General features: G+C 43.5%; 1 protein-coding gene across 1 annotated transcript; it reads left to right on the forward strand.

Moving 5' to 3' along the window:
* Positions 1 to 7,305: 7,305 nt before the first annotated feature.
* On the forward strand, positions 7,306 to 21,442 carry phactr4b (phosphatase and actin regulator 4b). The gene is given in 18 exon segments (XM_029452077.1): positions 7,306 to 7,356; positions 7,358 to 7,427; positions 7,430 to 7,492; positions 8,665 to 8,835; positions 9,316 to 9,396; positions 10,382 to 10,905; positions 13,035 to 13,084; positions 13,086 to 13,226; positions 13,228 to 13,370; positions 15,054 to 15,185; positions 16,858 to 17,374; positions 17,669 to 17,958; positions 18,060 to 18,258; positions 18,463 to 18,518; positions 18,925 to 18,986; positions 19,072 to 19,209; positions 19,354 to 19,430; positions 19,923 to 21,442. Coding segments are annotated over 18 exon segments (2,781 nt in total). The 3' UTR covers positions 19,939 to 21,442.
* Positions 21,443 to 21,609: the final 167 nt, after the last annotated feature.

Here is a 21,609-nt window from a genome sequence, read left to right on the forward strand (position 1 = left end):
CTCTGTCTGGTGATGTCAAACTCGGTCTCCTCTCTGAGTGAAATCACATTTGACTCTGTTTTCCTCAGCTATGCTGCTCTCTGCCCCGCGGCTCTATCAGTCTGCCCATGTATTTCGTTTATATTTAATATACCCTAGTTGTTATGTATTTGCCAGCTCAGTCAGTAACTACAAAAATCAACGGTAAAATATTTTTTTACTTCATGTACTTAAAAGAGTTATTACTTTGTGCTGGTGAAGTGATGCACTTGACCAACAAAAGGGTTATAATTACATTGTTGAAGTGTTTCGATGAGAGCGTTTGGATTTTTTTTTGTTTCTTACCCGTGAATAGTTTGAACAATGCCCAGTTGGAAACCAAAAATCTGAGCGAATGCCAGAAAACGGTTCTCCCACGACACTTTAACACTGCCATCGGCGTGACGAAACGGATATCGATTCACACTTCAGTCATCCAGTTTTGACAGTAGCATCATTGTCTTTCTTTTCTTTTCTTTTTAGACGAGAGTCTGTTGTAGTCCAACTTCAAATTTGACCAAACTGTGAGACTTTCTTACACGTCCAGGTCACATATTGTGTCTCTTTTGTTTTCTCCGCTTCACACTTTGTCTGAGTGCACACTCATCGTTCAAATACATACAAGGGAATGTGGATGTTTTCTTGTAAGTAGGATCTTGTTGTGTATTTGTAGTAGTGATGATACATGATTCTTCACGCCTTCCTACTTTATGTTTATGACTAACTATGATCTAATCTTCTTTGTTTTTCTTTCATTAGAGGGGTTAAGATGGGCGAAGCTGCCATCTTAAGCATGCTGTTGACCTGAAAAAATACTGCTGCTGAGGACCTCAACCACCCCCACCCCACCCATGACTTTCTATAGTGTGAGTATATACCCTTTTATAATGCCACACACATCCTATAGAAAGATAAATAACTACAGCTGTTAGGTTTTGCTCATTTGAATTGTAAAGCTCCAAGATTATGAAAAAATGCAATATTGTACTTACATTACAGATGGTACAATTATTTAATTGTATCCAAAATGACACACTGCTGGTGATTTCTTAAAGCAATGATGCCACTTTATTACTATATTAATGGATAATCTAGTAAAAACATATCTCTACATAATTAATTATTTACATATTTTTATTTGTGATTTCTTCAGCTGAAAAGAACTGGACATGGTTTTATTTTTATTTAAAGTAGTTTCTCTTTCCCAGATCTGTTGGCGTTAGATGCTTCAGATACTTTTATACTGGAACAATTAATTATGGCTTATAATAATAATAATAATAATAATAATAATAATAAGCTTTATTTGTATAGCACCTTTCATACAAGAATTGCAGCCCAAAGTGCTTCACAGCAAAAACATAACAATTAGACAGAATAAGAGCATTTACAGTACAATAATCACAGTGTTGATGTAAAGGAGTCTGAAGTACCATTATAAAAATAGCCGAAATAAAATAGCAGATACAATAGCAGAATTAAAATAGTATAAAATAACATTGGAAATCATGCCAGATTTTCTCCAATACACATTTATCAGAGAAATGTCTATTTGATCTCAGGTTTTTCACAAATACACACTCTGAAATGTATCTCAGTTACCTTTACACATTCAATGTTAAACCAGGCATAGCAGAAATTTATGAAATCATTTAAATTAGTTTAAAGTGGCACCATTAAAAGGCTAAGATAAAAATATATAAAATATCACCATTAAAAGGCTAAAGTAAAGAGATATAAAATATCACCATTAAAAGGCTAAAGTAAAGAGATATAAAATATCACCATTAAAAGGCTAAAGTAAAGAGATGTAAAATATCACCATTAAAAGGCTAAAGTAAAGAGATATAAAATAACACTATTAAAAGGCTAAAGTAAAAAGATATGTTTTTAGCTTACTTTGAGCGAGCTTGCCTCCCTAATGTCTGCAGGTAAAGTGTTCCATAGCTTTGTAAAAGGCTGAATCCCCAATTTTCTTTTGGATGTTTCTGGGAACATTTAATAAACCAGTAGTGGATGATCGTAATGTTCTTGGGGGCACATAGTTGATTAGAGAGTTGGCAGTGTAACCTGGTGCGGTTCCGTTTAGGGCTTTGTATACAAGAAGGAGGACCTTAAAGTCAATTTTAAAAGTTACTGGAAGCCAGTGTAGAGTGGCTAACACTGGACTGATGTGGTCTCTCCTCTTAGTTCTAGTCAGCAGCCTCGCTGCAGCGTTTTGGATGAGCTGAAGTCTCTCTGTTGTTTTTTTTGGACCTACTAGTAGGATTTCAGTTTTGTTCTCATTTAATTTAAAGAAATTATTGCTCATCCATTTATTTATTGCTGACAGACAGGTGGTGATGGAGTTAACAGCTGTAGCATCATTTGGTTCAGCAGAGATGTACAGTTGTGTGTCATCTGCGTAGCTATGGAAGCACACATTGTGTTCTCTAATGATGTCCCCCAGTGGTAGCATGTATAGGGAGAACAGTAATGGACCGAGGCAGCTCCCTTGTGGAACTCCAAAGTGGATAAGGAATTTTAATTAAATTATTTAAGACTCTTGAATCCAAGACCACAGTGTTGATGTTTTTTGGAGCATCACTTGCCAAATAAAGTTTTGAGTAAAAACTGATTAACTACTGCAATGGTTTAACTAGTGTGTCTCAGCTCACATCTCAACTGTTGTTTTTCAGGAACCGTTGATTGGTGTGCCTCAAACTCTGTAATGGAAAATCGTGGTAAGTACCAAATTGGTCGTTGTGGTTTGTTAAGTGCAGTGTTAATGGTGCGGAGAGCGCTGCGGAGAGCGCTGCGGAGAGCGCTGCGGATCTACTCATCTCGCTGTACATCCACCGTGTTTATCACGTCTGTAATCTGTCTGGTCTCTGCACGTTTTATGAGCCACTCAGGACTCCAGCCAAACATCTTCTTAACATCAGTTAAGATCCAGTTAAGTTAACTGATCCTCAGTTTGAGGATCAGTTTCCCCCCATAGCTTCGCTTTTCTTTTTCTTTTTTCGTGGTCTGTTTGTTGCAGAAGAGATGGTTTGGTGAATATCTGTTGCTTCATTGTTTAAATTACGCTCCCCCCCCCCAAGTTTGGCTTTGAGAGTACGAGTTGGTTAACTGCTTTAAACAAAAAAGGAAGTGTTGACCTTGATTATGAGTAGATAACTCATACCTTTAGCGCTTCAGTTAACCAGTTCTCTTTTTGATAAACTAAACTAAACTAAAGGCAGTTAAAAATGCCCAAATGTGTTTACACTAAGCCATCCCTAGTCATACTGATTTTTCATCACTACAAAACTGAATAACATCTACAGGTGCGTTGTAAGTGTTGAACGTAATCATTCAATTCAATCATTATAGCAAAGGTTAGAAAATCGATGCCACTTTCATGAAGCTACAGGCAGCAGCCGCTAAGTTTAGCTTAGCTTAGCTTAGTTTAGCATAAAGACTGGATAGCCTGGCTCTGTCCCATTTGTTTAATCCGTAAAAAGAAAAAAAGAATTAACATTTGCAATTCAGACACAAGAGTGGTATTGATCTTTTCATCCAAAATGCCGTTGAACAGCATACTTACATTTGAAAATAACTGCCTGCTCTCTCTCCTGTCCTTCCTCGGTTTATCTCTGTGACGCTGGTGTTCTGTTTCTTTTTTTAACTTGCTTATCAAAGACAGCGTACATACAGATAAGCGGTTAAAACCATGTCCTTTATAGAAAAATATGAAGCAATAATTTGAATGAGACTCGCGGCAGTGACACACATAGCTACATAGAAGCCTCCATAGGTTCCATACTCTCCCCATGTTGGACAGGGCCCTATATGTGAAAGTATGTGTGTACCTGCCTCAGTCTGTGTGCCAGCTGAAGTGGCCTGGCCCAGTCTGTTATCCAGGTCAGGCCAACAGGTTCTGGGCTCATGCAGATTGGCTCAGCTCTCTGGAAGCCGGCCCGGTGTAGAGTCTGTATTTGGGGCACAGGGAGAGAAAAGGAAGGCTGTCGAACACACTCACTCTCCATCTTTAGAAACGGCTCGAGATGCAGCCAATCGCTAAGAAAACTCTGATCTATCGGGGCATAATGACACAGCTCAATGCTCTGGATTCCTCTGAGGAGCAGTCAGACAAGGTTTTCTGAAGAAACGCAACCCTCAAAAGGAATCAAAGCACTAATTCAGGGCTCCAGTCTGCGCTCTCTTCTTCTTTTGAGAAAGCTGTCTCTTTTTTTTCTCTCTCTTTCTCCATTCTAGCCCCAAACAGGGCAGCTCTCCTTGGCAAACATGTTTCAAAGTCATGCTAATGCCTCCAAGACTGTTCAAATTGTGATAAGACCTGGAGATGTGAATGAGATGATGTCTGGAGGCATTAAGAGAGGTGAGCTGCATGATAAACACCCTCTGTTACTTCCCGTAGTAGTATCCGCTTTATATAAGCGTGCATGCTGAATTTAGAATCGGCAGCATACATCTGATCAACACATCTTATTCGTCAGATTGACATGTGATCCTTCATTCCTCCTTTTTAACAAGTTCAGTGCCATAAAATCTGCTGGGATTCTATTCTAAATGTTGAGAGGGAGCAGCATCTCCGACACGCTTGACCTTTTTAAACAGCTCCTAGAAAAAGTCATGTCTCTGATTTTGTGTGACCTTTCTCCTAATTTAGGGCATTGATTGAAATTGCTCCAGTTTCCTTCAGCTCCATCTTTCACATCCAGACGAAATAAAGGTTTTTGTTTGTCAGGCTAGATGCATTCCTAATTTAAGAATGGCTTCTACAGACACTGTCTTTTGTTCTCCTTGTCATCTTGGCGATAGAAAGGCAAGAAAATACTGACGCCAGTGTGTGAGGCAGATGATTGTTTTTCAGGGCATACAATGTGGTCTGAGGTTTTAACTCCAGTTTTTTTTCTGCCGTTAAAAGTACTTGTTCTCTCGATACCCGCTGCACCACATTACATTGGACATGCATTATTGGATGGACACATTCACCACATACCACAGCACACACATTAATTTGAAAACATAACTAGCCTTTCTCCCAGGAATGGCAGGCATCCCTTCAGTGAATGCTGACCTGTGCTACGAGCCAAGGAGGGAGGGTCATTGAGCGAGGGGGAGAGGGAGTCCAACTCCTGGAGGGAGGGAAGGTCTTAAGGAGATTGCGGGAGGGAGGGACGGGGGGGAGGACTGAACTGAAAGGCGTAGAGGACGAGTAGACGAGAGAAACACAGAAGAAGAAAATACTTGCGGTAGAGGAGACCAGGGGACTTTGTTGAAGGAGGAAGGCAGGTGCAGTTGTCCAGTGTAGCGTGCACGTTCCTGGGTGCAGGACAGGTAGAGGCCCCTCAGGGGCTGGATCATGGGACAGAGCCTTCGTGTAGAGGCCCCAGCACAGGACCCACAACAACACAACAATGGCGGTGAGTTCCTGGAGTCACTCATGCACTCTGTGTGTACTTTACACAGTTGTGTAGCAGCAACATGCACAGCTTGGAATTAGTTTGGAGGTTTTTCAATGAATGAAAGCATAGAGGAGAGATAAGGGTTGGAGATCATATAATCCACTTTGTAGTCTCCTCTTTCTGCCCCCTCCTTCACTTTCACCACCACAAGGAATGTTAAATCTTTGGGATCACGTGGATGAATCTCAGCTGTGTTTTTTTCTTATGTTACAGTGCACAAGAAAGTTATTTTCTCAGTCAAATTAGATATTGAAAATCCTTTTTCTATTTATATTTGATTATTGTAAATGTGTGCCTGACTGTGAGGTTTTACATCATTTTGGATAGATTATTATTGTATTTTTTATTATGACAGTTTTTCACATTACAGAGTGTTAACCTACAGATCAAATCCATCTTTAATTATAGATCTTGACCTTGGATTTGACAAAGTAGGAAAGTGGTGAATTAATAGGACAGATTTAAAATATGTTGTTACGGCTCTAATGGTATTCATTTGACTTCTACTATGCTATTGGGTTTTAAATGGTTGAATGATTGTACAGCACATATGATTCCACAAGAAGCACAGTGACTATAACCCCTTTGTGTGCTGTCAATTAAGCAGATTAAAATTCATAATCTGGCCTGGCAAGTGTAAGGGTTATTAGGAGGCTGGAGATATTTCCCAACCATTGCAGCTCGTGGAAGGCGGCGTCTTATGTAAGTGATCAGGAAGGCTCGGCTAACAGATTTGTCTAAAGGCCGCTTCCTTTTTAAAACAACAGTCTCCTTTTAACCACATGCTCACCTGACCAGGCCTGCCATGACTCATGGAATCATGAGGTTAGAGGCAAATCTGGCCTCTCTGTGAGATGTCTGAGAGAGTGGTAGGTGTGGTTTCAGGATGGGGGTACGTCAGAGGAACACACTCACACACACACACACACACAGTGTCACACACACCCCCCTGTTTCCTGACTGGTACGCCTTATCTTGGAAAAGCTCCTGATTACAGGGCATTACTACTAGAATTCTGTTTCGGTGCTTGTTCTAATGGAATGATGTTTACTATCATCTTGATGTTTTAACAGTGGGAGTATTAGTTGTTTTCACTGTGTTGTACCTTGCAGCTCTGTGCAGCACAGCGGACTGTTGTTGAGTTTGAGGGGAAGAGGTCGTCTTTGTTCTCGGTCACAGAATCAGGGTGGAGTGTCGTTTCCTCCCTGTGTTTCCAGGCTGCCCCCCCCCTCCCCTCCCTATAACTCCTGTATTTTTTCTCTCTTTGTGGCTCTTTTTTTACCCTTTACTCCCACTCCCGCAGTCACACACAGCTGTAGTGCCACCACACACCAGACCTCTTCTCACTATAGCTGAAACAATGACATGTCGGGATAAGTTTTTCCCTGTATCTGTGAAGAATAGTTTCGAGTGGATCCACAGCTCTCTTGAATGTGATTATTGAATTGGATGTACTTTACTTTTTTTTGTTTTTTGTTTTGCATCAGTGGATTGACACATTTTATAATCAGGCTTCCCTAGCTAATGTACAAGCTTCCTAAGGATATGGTCAGTCATCGTTTTCAAATGGATGCCTGCTGCATGGGCTGAGTCCTGTGCGATCGTCATCGCTGCAGTGCTTTGTGGAGTGTGCCGGCCTGGCACAGGCAGCTCTTATCCTGCTTCACTGGCTTCAGCTGAGCCACTGTGTCAGGGGCTCCTCTGACAGAGCAGTCTGCTGTGTGAGAACCTCGGTTCTGGATCACAGGCTGCCTTAAGCAATGCTTAATCTGGATGTTGTGGCAGCTGGTCTGAATCCTCAGATTTCTACCTCGGCAAGATAGGCTGGATTTCCATGGTGTGGACATGTCCCTTGAACCCGGAGCCTCTCTGCTGTAGTTTTCAAACCGCTCTCTAGAACTTGTCCGTCTGGCATTTTCTGTTGTGATATATACAGGACAGTTGATTTGAATGCTTCCTCATGGCATGCTGTTTAAAGTCCCACCACCATGGAAGCTGGACGCTTGACACCCCTCTTCCAGGTAGACTAGTGTCTGTTTGTTTTTTTTTAAGGCCTGTCAAAGAATTTTCAGGACATTACAACAAAGCCTGATTTTTGAACAGGCAGTAGTGCACACATTCGAACAGTTCTGATTTGAAGAGTTTGAGATGGTCAGGCTTTTAAACACTGTGTAAGCATTCGGTTCAAATTTTACCCCGCCAGCAGCATTGAGGTAGCCGTGTGAAGCAGCGGTTAAAGACTCTGTCCTTCAGCTACAAAAATGGGTTTGAATCCTGTGTCAGCAACCGTCCACAATGCTAAAATATCCCTTGGTAAGATACTGAAACCCTGCCAGCTCCAGGGCTGCTGGTCCGTAGCTAACCCCGACGTCCCTGCTGTGTGTGTCAAACGAAGAGTTTCCACCCAGGAATGATATTATTGTTATGTTCCCACGTTCTTTACTGGACTGCTAATCATGCCACATCAGTATTGTGTGAGAGCATATTATTGTGGAAATCAGACTGCGAGGCAGAGACATCCTGTGTGTGCATGAGACTGGATGTTTTAAATGAAACCCTAGTCTCTCTCTACTGGTAAATATTATGTCTGCTGAGTACAGCAGCTGCAGCCTTGGAAGAGCTAACGTGTTAAACTCTCTCTGAGCTCAGCACCCTGTCAGTTGGCCTGTCAATCACGTAACGCCAAACATGTAACCATGACTGCACATTGCCATTTAATGGAGTATTTTAAGCCCTAATGTTATTTCGTAGCGTGCAGCGTTCTTCTAATGGGCTGCATGTATGCATCATAGCTGCTACTACATTCTGCTACTGTATGGCTGCATCCATGTGTGAGCCTCTCTTCTGTACAGAGGCACCGAGGGCTGAAAGGCTGATAAGGCACTAGTCTCCATCTAGTCAAAGAATGTGAGCACTTGCCAGCCAGCGTCAAACCTCTTCTGTTAACTGTGGATATGTGGAGGAGTCCATGAGCTCTCAGCATCACCCTGCCAAAGCACACTCAGTCCCCGAGAACTAACAGCTAAAGATAATAACAGCCATAATGAACACGGCCCTCTTTACCAAGGCAGCACATGAGCTCCGTTACAATAGAGACTCGTATTTTCCACACTCCCGTGTTTTTTTTGTTTTAAATTGCAACAAATCTGGTTAAGACGGTTGTATCTATATGAAATGACTGCTTTTATTACAGATAATGAAGCTGAGCAGCACCACAGCACCATGGTGGGAGAGGGCGGCAGCACGGGGGACAGCACCCCTCCCCCAAAGCGTAAGGGCAAGTTCTCCACCCTTGGCAAGATCTTCAAGCCGTGGAAGTGGCGGAAGAAGAAAAGCAGCGACAAGTTCAAGGAAACTTCAGAAGGTTTGTGGCTTCAGCTCATTATGTTCGGCGAGTGAGCCTGCCTCCTTTCTCAATGGTCATATCGCGTGCGTTCAGCTTTTTTCAAAATTCATCAATGCAAGGTTTCCTGCCTGAAGGTTGCAGGCCCCACATGTTTTCAGTGCAGCCACAATGAGACAATAAGCGGCTAACAAAACATCCTGTTGAGTAAGGATCTCTAAACTTGCATCTTTGAATTCTGAAGCATGAGTTCACACACAGACTGTGACCGATTCTACAGCAATATTTCTTTCCTCGATAAAGAAAACTGTGTGTAATGGTGCAGACAGACTTCTCTTGTAGTTTAGTCATGGACAATGTATGAAGCAGCAAAAAAGTTGTAGCATGACTACTCATTTGACATTGCAGGTCCTGGGATGTGACGTATGCACACATCGCCATGCCGAAACAATACACTGTGCAGACATAATACGTAACGTAAATTCTGTTTATTGACTGCAGAACTGGAGAGAAAGATGTCGACGAGGCGTACGCGGCAGGAGCTTATAGAACAGGGCGTGCTGAAGGAGGTCCAGGACAACGGTAAGAGTGCTTGTGTGAGCCAGCTGATCTCTCTCTGCACAACGGTGTCTGTATCTGACAGCAGCCTCAGGCTATCGCACCCACACAGGACAGAGCAGTTAAGTCATCAGTACATAATGGCAGGAGCACTGTCCTCCTAACCAGCAGGTGTCTGAGACATATTTATATAAAAAAAAAAGAAAATTAAAAAGAGGCAAATTTGCTTTCACCTTGCTGTTTTTCAAAGTAATGTAATATCTATTTAAAATGGACTGCCACTCTCCAGAGCTGAGGAAAAGTGGAGCGAGTTGTGCCCTGAAGCAGAATAGCTTTGAGAGGGGTGTGTGTAATGCTGGCCCCACTGTTGCAAGAGGCCCATTAATTAAACCTACAGCTGCTCCTTCATCACACCAACAAACACACACTCTGTCTCCCGACACCTTCCTGTTTTACTGTGGAGCAACTAAAGATTATTTTTATTATCGATTTCAATCTGTTCATTGTTTATTTTTATGCATTTCTTAGTCTATAAAATGTCAGAACATGTAATCACAATACCTCAGGGCCCAAGGGGTCTACTTTAAATTCCTACATCTGTCCAACCAACAGTTGAAAACCAAAAAGTATTAAATTTACAACAAAACAAACCAGAGAAGAGCAGAAAATCCTCCCCAAGAAGCCAGAACCAGACAATATTTGGCTTCTTGGCTTGAGAAATGACCTAAAGGATAACACGATTAGTGAAAAACAAATGTTGTAGATTAATTCTTGATCAATTGACCGATTAGTCGACTAATCGTTTCATCACGTTTGTTGTTCCAGTTGGAGGGAACAACAAACTCCCAACAATCTTCTAATATATCAAACAGCCATTGGCAGTATAAAACATTTGTGAATAATTAATAATAATTTTGAATAAATATTTAGTGTTTTGTTTTCTTTACAGAATTTTCATTTTATAGCTTTGTTTTCACAAGACGCATTTTCTTTTGAACAACTTTCTCAGAAGCAGATACACAAAACCTGAAGCAGCTCTATGTGAAGAACGGCCACACGCTGCCTCTGAGCGCTGGGGTCGGAGGAGGTGGAGGAGTTGTCAGTGGTGGCAGGAGTCCATGCAACCAGGGCAAACTCCCCTTAGAGTCAGACTTTAGGATGAACCAGGCCTGGCTCGCCCAGCCAGACGACCGCAGGGGCCGGTCTCCATCGGACGGAGACCGCCGGGGAGCTCCGGGGTCCAGGGGCACAGGACTGCATGAAGATGTGCGGAGAGGGGGAGGGATGGGGTCACGTGCACAAGTAGAGGGCGAGTGGAAGCCAAACATGGTCTGGCAGGGCCAGTTTCACGGCCAGATGGAGGAGGGCAGACGTGGGGGCCGGCTTCACCCCGAGGACGGACAGAAGAGGCCCGGGCTGCAGAAGGCCCCGTCGGAGGACGGCAGGAGGAGTCGGCCTGCGGAAGCGGACTGGAAGCCCACGCTCCCTCGGCATGCATCTGCTGAGGAGGGACGGTCCCGCAGAGGTGAGTCAGTTTAAGTATTTTTATTTAGTATTTTGAAAAGCTGTAACCATGAGATCCGTGTTGATCGTGTCTCACTGTGGTCAAGTCAAAGTTTTACAACTTGACCTCATTCAGACATGTTTAAAGATAGTAGGTGATTCATCAGTCTATGTATTTTTCTCACTCACTCACTTTCTTGCTTATGTGCTGTCCTCCCAGATATAGATGGGCTCCTGTCGGCTCCCAGGGGCCCTGCTCCAGCTACGCTTCTTATTCAGGAACATGAGGGAATAGCTCGTCCTCTCTTCTCCTCTCCTAATTAATGTAGCATGATCACTTTACCCATTATTGCCCTTTAACGCTAACACTCAGCTCTGTGATAGTTGAAGAGCCACAGCTAATTGATGTTACTAAAACATTACACTATGAGAAATAACACTGTTTTTATATTTCCACTGGTCCAGTTACCACATCTGTACCTGTGTACAAAAGTGTGTCTGTAAGATGAGAGGAAAACTAAACGGTTCACATGTGGAACACGGGTTGCAACCACAGAGTTACATAATGCATCATGTTGAAAACTAATATAAGAAAACAGAATTCTTTCTGTCGACAGATTTGGCAGGTGAACACATATTCTTTCCCACTTTTCCTTCATGCTCGTCTCTTTTCTGTCTCACCTTTTATTTTCCTTTTTTCTTTCTGTCTCTGATGTTTCTTTTCTCTCCTTCTCCCACTCTTTCTATCTTTATCACATCTCCTGCTTTGTGTCCTCCTTTTCTCTCACTCGCTCTCTCTGTCTGTCTCTGTCTGTCGCTCTGTCTGTCTCTGTCTGTCGCTCTCTCTGTCTGTCTCTGTCTGTCGCTCTCTTTCTCTGTCTGTCTCTGTCTGTCGCTCTCTCTGCCTGTCTCTGTCTGTCGCTCTGTCTGTCTCTGTCTGTCTCTGTCTGTCGCTCTCTCTCTCTCTGTCTGTCGCTCTCTTTCTCTGTATGTCTCTGTCTGTCGCTCTCTCTGTCTGTCTCTGTCTGTCGCTCTCTCTGTCTGTCTCTGTCTGTCGCTCTCTCTCTGTCTGTCGCTCTCTCTCTCTGTCTGTCGCTCTCTCTCTGTCTGTCTGTCTCTGTCTGTCACTCTCTCTGTCTGTCTCTGTCTGTCACTCTCTCTGTCTGTCGCTCTCTCTCTCTGTCTGTCTCTGTCTGTCACTCTCTGTCTGTCGCTCTCTCTCTCTGTCTGTCGCTCTCTCTCTGTCTGTCGCTCTCTCTCTCTGTCTGTCGCTCTCTCTCTGTCTGTCTCTGTCTGTCGCTCACTCTCTCTGTCTGTCGCTCTCTCTCTCTGTCTGTCGCTCTCTCTCTGTCTGTCTCTGTCTGTCACTCTCTGTCTGTCTCTGTCTGTCGCTCTCTCTGTCTGTCTGTCGCTCTCTCTGTCTCTCGCTCCGTCTCTGTCTGTCTCTCTTGCTCGCTCCGCTTCTCTGTCTGTTTCTCTGTCTCTTTGTATCTGTCTCTCTCGCTCTCTGTCTCGCTCTCTCTCTGTCTGTCTCTCTATCTCTGTCTCGCTCTCTCTCTCTCTGTCTCTGTCTCGCTCTCTGTCTCTGTCTCTCTCTCTGTTCACTTCCTTCTTTCCTCTGTATTATTTCCTCTTTGGTTATGTGATGTGATGTGATGTCAGTGATAAAGGCTAGTCTGTAAATAAATAACCCTGCACTTCAGAGCTGCAGCTCTGAGGAATGGCATGCGAGCAGCATCAGCAGAGTGGGGGTGGGCAGTGGGAGGTGGGTTTTTGGTGGTAATTGCAGTCGCCCACTCTGTTTATCTTCACAGCTGATCCCTAGATAATGCAATTCTCAAACAAATGCTATCGCAGATAGTGAGTGGTGAAGCAGCAGAAAATGGCTCACTGCTCAGTCCCTGAACTGAAACATTAACTGAACTGAAACATTAATAGCCATGTAGGGAGGTATTTTCATAATGTCACTAATTCTACTTTTAAAGATTAAAGCACACTTTTTTAATGCCTGCCATGTCTATGCACCACAACTGGATACATATTTTAAAATGATACTGCTAATTTTTTGTCCAACTTTCTCAATCTCTGGAGTATTGCAGTTATTTTTGTGAATGATCTTTTTTTAAGGAAGGTATCCCCATGATATTGTGTCTTTATAGAAGTCAGACAGCCATTTTGTCCCTGACCCGGAAGCCCTGCGGGACACCCTAGCGTGAACCTCTGCCACCTAAACAGTCTGTCATGCCTCCAAAATGGCTGATGACCTCCACCTCTGAACCTGGCAACAAGGGTTCACCTCGCACCCCATCCAACCACCCCACAAGCCAGTACTGTGCCCCCTCGGCTGTGGCGGCCCAAACCTGTTCGTTCCATCTCCTCTGCGGGTGCGTCCACTCAGTCTTCATGTGTAGCCCCGACCTCCACCTCTCATGGCACCAAGCAGCCCCCTGTGCCCCCACCCAAGCCTGTGAACAGGGGCAACACCACCATGTTGGGTAAGTTCTGCCGAGTAGTGGTTTCTTCTGTTGCTAGGTGATAGGGTTGGGTATCGGTACTCGCTGCCTTTTATTTACGGTATCGACTGAAATAACCCAGTACCAAGTAGTATCGAAACTCCTCCAGTCTAACGACATCTGCATTCAATCCTTTGTGCACCCAGATATAGAAAAAAAATACTTTGTATGGTTTTGCTAGCAGTCAACCACCGCTAACATTCTTCGATTTTAATGCGACGTGATTGGCCCACTACCTCCGCAGCTACAACCCGTACAGTGTGTGGTGGGGTGAAGTCGAGCTCGGTGTATTTCACGGCGTTGGCAGTTAATACTTCATTGTAGAGTCATTTCATAATTGTTTTAACAAGTGGAATTTTACGCACCATTCCCACGATGGGTAACAAATTAATTAGGGAACAAAGTATCAAATGATATACTCTATTGGTGTCGGTATCACTTTAAGGGTACAGGTATCGTAACTTTTTAAACGAAACCCAGGCCTAGGTGGAAGGTATCAACATGATCACATGCAGCCTACAACTGACGTATGTGCATTATGAACACTTAAATGTCTGCTCACTTAGCGTGTCGTTTTCCCACTGGCGAATACAATATGTACATTTATGAGTCAGTGCACTACTGATGGCAAAGAGTCTTCAACACAGCTAGCTACACAAACACTTGCACACATGTCCTGGTAATGATGTTGTCTGAACAGCTTGCGCAGCTTTTCCCCAGATAATTTATTATTACGCCTGGACTATTTTAGCTGCAACTTTTCCCCAAAATGTTACACTCTGAAGATAACCGACTCTTGTGGCAGCAGGAAGCGGCTCGCACAGATGCAGTGTAGTGGTTGTGGTTGTGGTTGTTGTTGTTGTTGTTGTTGTTTACTGTGGGTTTGTGTCATCTGGGATCTTGCTTTAATTCCCACTTGGGCAAATTATTGTTATTATTATCAGCAGATCAAATGATTCTTGGTCCCTCACAAATGTGTGCGTGAGTTGCACCTGTGTGGTTGAATTATGCAGATTCTTTTGTTATAATTTGTCGTTTCTCGCATATTTATGTCATGTTATCAGCTAGTCTTGTGATTTTTAAGTAAATTGCTATTATTGTCCTGTTTGTCGTCACTTGGGGCTATGATGGTTATCAGCTTGGAAACTAAAGATATGTTTAGCTTCACAAGCGTTTGGCTACCGAGAATATGCCAACCAGAAATTTGATTTAGCGAACAAAAATCTGTTGATTGATGCAGTTGTTGTTGACAGTTTATGGAAAATGTGTTGGCATTGTTTGAGATTTTGGTAAGGTACATCCTGGAGAGCTAAAACCACAACTTGGCATTTTTTACACTTGAGTTTTTATATATGCAATAAACAAATGAGAAATGATGAGCAAGTAACAGAGCCAAGCTAGATGTTTTCCCCTGCTGCCAATCTTGCTCCTGGTTGTGGCTTCATATTGAATGGACACACAGGCGTGGTACCGATATTTTCATCTAACTCTCGGTAAGAAAACAAATGATCGCGTTTCCCACAATGTGGTTGAATTTCTTTTTCAATAGAAAACAACAGCCCTACTTCACAGCGCACTTTATCTATACAGCAACATATACAGTACCACCATGTAGCCACATTCATGAAAGACTCCAGCTGAAGGCCTCCGTCTCCTCCCTGTTAGTCTCCGCCCTGCAGGGGGGAGAGAACGCTCAGCTTCCTCTCTACTGGTCCTGCTGGAAGCGAGAGTGCGACTACGATGTCTACCTGTCGCTGCCCGTCTACCTGTGCCGGCGGGCCGGAGGCCTGCGCTCAGGTAAAAGGATGCCCTCTGGTATCTCTGTGGCCAGGGTGCCCGTGTTTGGAATGCCCCCCCCTTCAGAGTCTGCGTTCTTCATCGTGTCGCGTCCTTTCTCGCTGCCAACATATCCCCCCCCCCCCCCCCCCCCCCCCCTCCAATGCCATTAAACCTGGCCTTGTTGCTTTTCTCTGGATGTGGTATATAAGAGCCGCATGCATATAATAATGAGCTGATAATGAGTGTGCTGGGTACTTTGTGGACGTGAGAGTTCTGTGTGAGTGAGCGGTTGAATGTTTCTAATGCTGTACTCACTTATTTGGCATGTGAATGAGGGAGAGCCTTTAGCGGGTTTCCAGCTGTGGCCCTCAATGCATCAAGTGAATTTTATAGTGCTAATCCACTCAGCTTCTGCTCAACCGGGATGGATGGGTGGATATGAATGGATGGATGAATGGAGGGGCTAAAGGGCTCTAACATAAGGGCGTGACTTAATTTAGAGAGGAAGATGTAAGCCAGTTTAGTCTAGTCTACTGCATGTTTCAAGTCTGGCACCACTGATCTCTTATTATGCCTCAGTAGCACGGCTATGGCTTTTAACTTTGATGTGGCCTTAAAGCCGTTCTACAGAGTTAAAAAAAAATCTATAGGAAATAAACAAATGTGCATGCACATATTTGGAGGGTTTGTACATCAGCTTTTTGTTTAGGAGCTTTCTGCACTTTAAAGACGCTAATAAACAAGGTTTACCGGCGGGTTAAGAATCTGGCTGTGTAGAGCATGTAGGCTGTTTGTATCTTCTTCATCTATGTGACCTGGGGCACATGTTGCACACGGGTTTGTTGAGGCAGTGCGTGCATTCAATTTGACACAGTCATGTGATCTCAAACAATGTATGCGCTCAATAATGCTCAGTCAGACATGTAATCCCAGTATTTTTATTTGTTCATGTGTATTCTGTCATGTTGGGCACATCATACATGTAGAGCTGATGCATGTGCACTCATGTCACCGCGGCAAACTAGATAGAAAAATAAAAGACTTGCTAGCAACTCATTTACATATTAAGGTCTATTAAGGCCATTGTAGGTTAAAACTAATCAAATAAAAATTGAGTCGGGTGAAGGGAGTAAAGAAAAAACTCTGAACTTTCAGGATTAAAGACACATTTACGAGAAAGAAAATAGGGGTTTCTTTTTGTCAGTTGGAACAACCTCATCACACCACAGATGCCGCTGCTTGCCGGGTACTATGCAGTGCAGTCAGCAATAAGGGAATACTTGTGATTTTAGCCCAGAATCACCATATTATGATAAGCATTGGGACTTTAAAGAGACATTGCCGTGAATTGGGCCTATTCAGAAGAAAACAACACACTGTTGCACCTCATCACTGACGTGTGGCATTCCCTGTTAACCCGTGGTGCCTGTGAAGGGATTTGGTTCCTTGACCAAAAAAACTAAATATTTCTGAGTTTTATTCTCATAAATGTATGACTTTGTAATCTCAGAGAATATTCAAGTTTTTTTTCTGATAATTGTACCCCCCTCCCCCGGCTCCGTATTATTATTATTATTATTATTATTATTTTTAACCTAAAACGGCTCATGTACGTCATCATACCTGCAGGCCTAAGCTATAACTATTTTGCCTTTATGATTGGATGTATTAACTGTTTTTCTATTTGCAGGTGACTTCACCCAAGCTACTGGAGGTACCAGTCTTGTGCCAGCCAAGCCCTCTCCACCGATGCCTCCTAAGAGGACCACGCCCGTCACCAAACGCAACACGGAGGACTCGAGCCATCCCATCATCCCCTCACCGCTTTCTCTGGAGGAGCACAGCAACCTCCCTATGGGCTTTCAGCTGCCTCCCCCTCCTCCCTCCCCTCCCCTGCCAACACACAGACCACCTTCTCCTCCCCGCCAACACATACATACCCACCACCTCCACCATCAGCACTCCTACCCCCACCCACTGCCCCAACCCATACCCATGCTTTTTGACCCACCAAGCCCAACCAATGAATCTCCTCAGCGCCCTGCTCCCGTCCCGCTGCATATCATGATCCAGCGAGCCCTGTCCAGTCCTGGCCCGGCTCAGCCGCATCCAGACGGGTCACAGCGAGCGCACGCGCTGCTTTTCGAAACCCCTCAAGACTACCAGGGCGGTCGCCCCCTTCCTGTCAGCATCCAACCACTAAAACTGTGAGTTTCTCGACACATAATAATGCAAAATCACAAGGTTACATGAGGGCAGCTGTAGAAGCATATCAAGGCGTCAGATCCAGCCTTGCATGTGACCATGGGGCAGCCTGGAGCAAATCTTCCCCTGATCATTAAAAAGTCAAGTATATCTAGAAGGATGGGATACGGCTTAAGTACATTATGTTGATATCTCCCGTTTAATATGGCAAAAGCTTCTCCTAAATTAGTTAAAATGTGCACAAACCGATGTATCCATAATGCTTACGTATGCGTTTACTTTTCTCTTTCCATTAGATCTGAAGATGACTACTCAGACGAAGAAGAAGAGGAGGAAGATGACGAGGAAGAGGAGGAGTACGATGGGGAGATCCCCCAGCCAGAGCTGGAGCCTCGGAGTCGCAGATGCTTGGTGGGAGACGCAGGTGTTTGTGTCATCCCGGGGGGAAACGGCAGTGACGAGGAGGAAGACGAGGAGGAAGAGGATGAGGAAGGAGAGCATGACATGCATGGGGACGACAGCGACTCAGACGGTCCTGTGCTTTATAAAGATGAAGACTCCGATGAGGAGGATGAACCCCCAATTAGTAAGCATAACCATGTTTTATGAGACGATGTAGACATTATGTGGAGTTTTTAGTTTCAGGACTTTTGTGAAGCTCCTGACCACATCTCTGCTTTTCTCCAGGTGCCCTGGCCAGCAGGGTCAAGAGGAAGGACACCTTGGCTCTGAAGCTGAGCAGCCGGCCCTGTGCCCCAGACAGGGACAGGTTTACCCAGGATAGGAGCAACAGAGACGACCACCCTCCAGGACAGACCGGCCTCACCTGGCAGAGCAGGGAGCAGTGGGAGGCCATCCGCACACAGATCGGCTCTGCACTCACAAGGTAAAGAAAGACTTCATCACACCTCTGTGAGCATATTGCATTTCTTTTGTACCCTTTAAACTGACAATAATGACTGTGCATTTCCTGAAGAAATCTGGAGATAATGTCTTAGATCTTTGTCCTACTTATTGCCTGAATGACAAAGTGATGAAGCTGTGTAAAAATAGTCCTTCTCTCTTCTTCTTCTTTTTATTACCTTTTCAGGCGACTTAGCCAGAGACCCACTGCTGAGGAGCTCGAGCAAAGAAACATCCTTCAGCGTTAGTATCAAACCTTTCTTTCCTTTTCACTTTTATTATCCATTACTGAACCGTGTAATACTTCTCTAAGACGATTCCGGTTTGAGTCTGCTTCTTCGGCTTGTTCAGACCCTTTAACAAACATCACAGCTCAATTCGGACTAATGATTTGTTTATAAATTACTCTTGTGTAAATTAAGCCCCACTTTAACATTGTTGAACCAGGTGTTCACAGTGGTCAGAAGAATAACATTTGAAAGATTGTGCACTTGAAAAGCCCGTTTGAAACATTGATAACCGTTCAGAAGCCTCATTTTGGAAAATGCTTTTGCTCTACCTTTTGGTGCACATCAAGCCTGGCTTTCATGCGGCATCTAAATAAAGATCTGTGTTGTGTTGTCTTTTTCCTTCCCTCTCTTTTTTTCAGCTAGAAATCTGGCTGACAGACAAGCTGAGGTTAGAGAGATCAAGCGGCGCCTGACCAGGAAGGTGAGGCAAAAGCATCCACACAATATGTCCCCAAGTGTCTGATCGTGTATTTACTGGTTACTAAACTGACATGTGTTTATTGTAGCTGAGTCAAAGACCCACAGTTGCAGAACTACAGGCACGGAAAATCCTGCGATTCCATGAGTACGTAGAAGTCACAGATGCCCAAGACTATGATCGGAGAGCAGACAAGCCGTGGACCAAGCTGACTCCTGCTGACAAGGTCCGTTTACCATGTCAAGCAAAACACTTGACAAACCCAACAAATCTCCCAGCAGCAGATTGTGTTTCACATGATATCAGCATCAAGCGTAACGTTCAGCTTTTTTCCTTTTGTTCAAACTGACCATCTCTTTGCTTCGTGTAGGCGGCCATCCGGAAGGAACTCAACGACTATAAGAGCACTGAAATGGAGGTCCACGAAGAGAGCAGAATCTACACGAGGTATATGTTTTATTACACGCCTTTTTAGATTTTAGTCTTGCTTGACTTGGCGACACCGGTGGTTACCATGGTAGCAGCAAGTGTGCTACAGCAAATACTCTGTGTGCAGCTACTGTGTCAAAAGCACAGCAGAAGAGCAACCGGTGTATCTGTTTACCCACAACCAAATAAACTCGTATTGTTTTAATACAGAACAGAACCAGTCTGATTTCATGGTGCACACCGGGGTACTAGTTTTTCCACACAGCACCAGGGCAAGGTGAAAGGAGTTTGTTACCCTAGTGTTCAGTGTTTCCTGCAACTCTTCATCTAACAGCTCTCCGTCTCCGTTTCTTCTTGTTCCCTTTCTCTCTGCCATGTTTAATAATCAAAAACGGGGTTTGGTTTAATGAGAATCTTAAGGATTATGTCTTTAAACCGAATATGAATCGTCTGTTCACGCCTCATAAGATCGTCTGTTCACGCCTCATAAGATCTCTTTGTTTTGTTTAGGTTTCACCGGCCTTAGCCCCTCCCCCTCCTCTTCGCGGATAATGAAGCACTTAAGATCTCTGCGTGGCCAGAAGCTGCTCCCTATGCAGACAGATCGCCCTTTTACGTTTTCCCGAATGTAATATACATTTTTCAGGGAAAGCCTGGAACTGACTCAAAACAAGAATGCTTCTCGCTTGCCCTCCATCGCCCTCCCACTACATTGCTTTGACTAAACTGAGGTGGTGGTGGGTGAGGACCAGATGCAGTATTTCTCCTGGACAACAGGGGGAACCACGTGCCAATGAAGTGGGGAAGTGGCAGAGGACCTACAGGGCTGACTCTCTGCTGTTATGTGGTACCCCTCAGGGACTTGGATCTAGTTACAACCTTTAACGCGGCCTCATTCTGTGTTGCCTTTTTTCTTCTTTACTGTATATGGAAAAACTAATTCATCTTGTTAATGTCATAACATACAATAATAATAGTAATAATTATGATGATGACTTATACTCCACACAGTAATAATAGATAAGAGACAAACGGCTGCAGCGAGAGCGGGCTGGAGGACAAAGACTGGGATATTCTGTTATAGGACTGGACATCTCTGGGATATTGTGTGTTTTATATAAATTGTGTACAGACTGCTATTGTTATACCTTAGAATGAAACTTGGAAAGATCTAATTACAAAATATTATGTAATGCACAAGATATTTTTTATTGTAATTTTGATCACATGAGCTTTTATTTGAGCCTTTTCTTTTTTTTTTGGCTTGCCTGTATTTATGGTTGTGATGTGAGGTGGCCATTTAGGCGTCAATCTACATATTGAAAAGGTGCCCGTCAGGAGGCTGGTTGGTGTTTTTATGTGTGCCAACATATCCAATGCCTAAAGGACTATAGGAAACTGGTTTTCATATCACTGATTTCTGCAATCCACTGCATGAGCCAACACAGAATCCAATGCCATTGGATCTGAATATTCTCTCATTTATACTTTTTCTTATGAGTTTTTGTACTTCCCTTTAAAGATCAAACATGCAATGCATTCTGTAGCCATTTTGAATAAGGTCATCCTAGTAGGATCTATACTAAGAGTGTAATGTAAGTTGATGTGTGTGTGTAGATCAGGGATTTATCAAAAAACAGAAACTGTATAAACGGTCAACAGGGAGTCATTTTGGCTGGAACCTTTTGAAACTGCGGAAGTGTTTAATCTTATATTGTTGTCTGGCCAGTAGCTTACAGGGTTCTCTATGCTGTGTACAGGTTGATATAGGTTTAACTGATGCTTGTGTATATCTTGTCTTCCTTTTAATTTGGAAATACATTTTAAATATAAAAGTATTATAGGTTGCTATTTTTTTAAGCACAGAATGTTAGTGTATGATTAAATGCTACAAGAATGGGAATATGAAAGTGTACCATTTCTGTAAAACTAAGTTCCTTTTTAATTGAATGTGGATTGTACGGACTGACAGTTTTTTTTTTAAATTGTAAATAGTCACATCTGGATCTAATTAAAAAATCTTACAATTCCTTGAACCATCTCCTTGCAATAATTTGTAGGGGAACGTGAACCTCTAAATAAGAATATAAGGCTGCAGCGACACCTGGTGGCCGGGTACCTTTATATCCGTCACTGTGAAGAGCTAAACCTGGAGATAGCCTATATATCTATAGGAACCTTGGAATACATTTGGTTT

The sequence above is a fragment of the Cottoperca gobio genome, chromosome 16 (assembly GCF_900634415.1).
Source record: "Cottoperca gobio chromosome 16, fCotGob3.1, whole genome shotgun sequence".
NCBI lineage: Eukaryota > Metazoa > Chordata > Actinopteri > Perciformes > Bovichtidae > Cottoperca > Cottoperca gobio.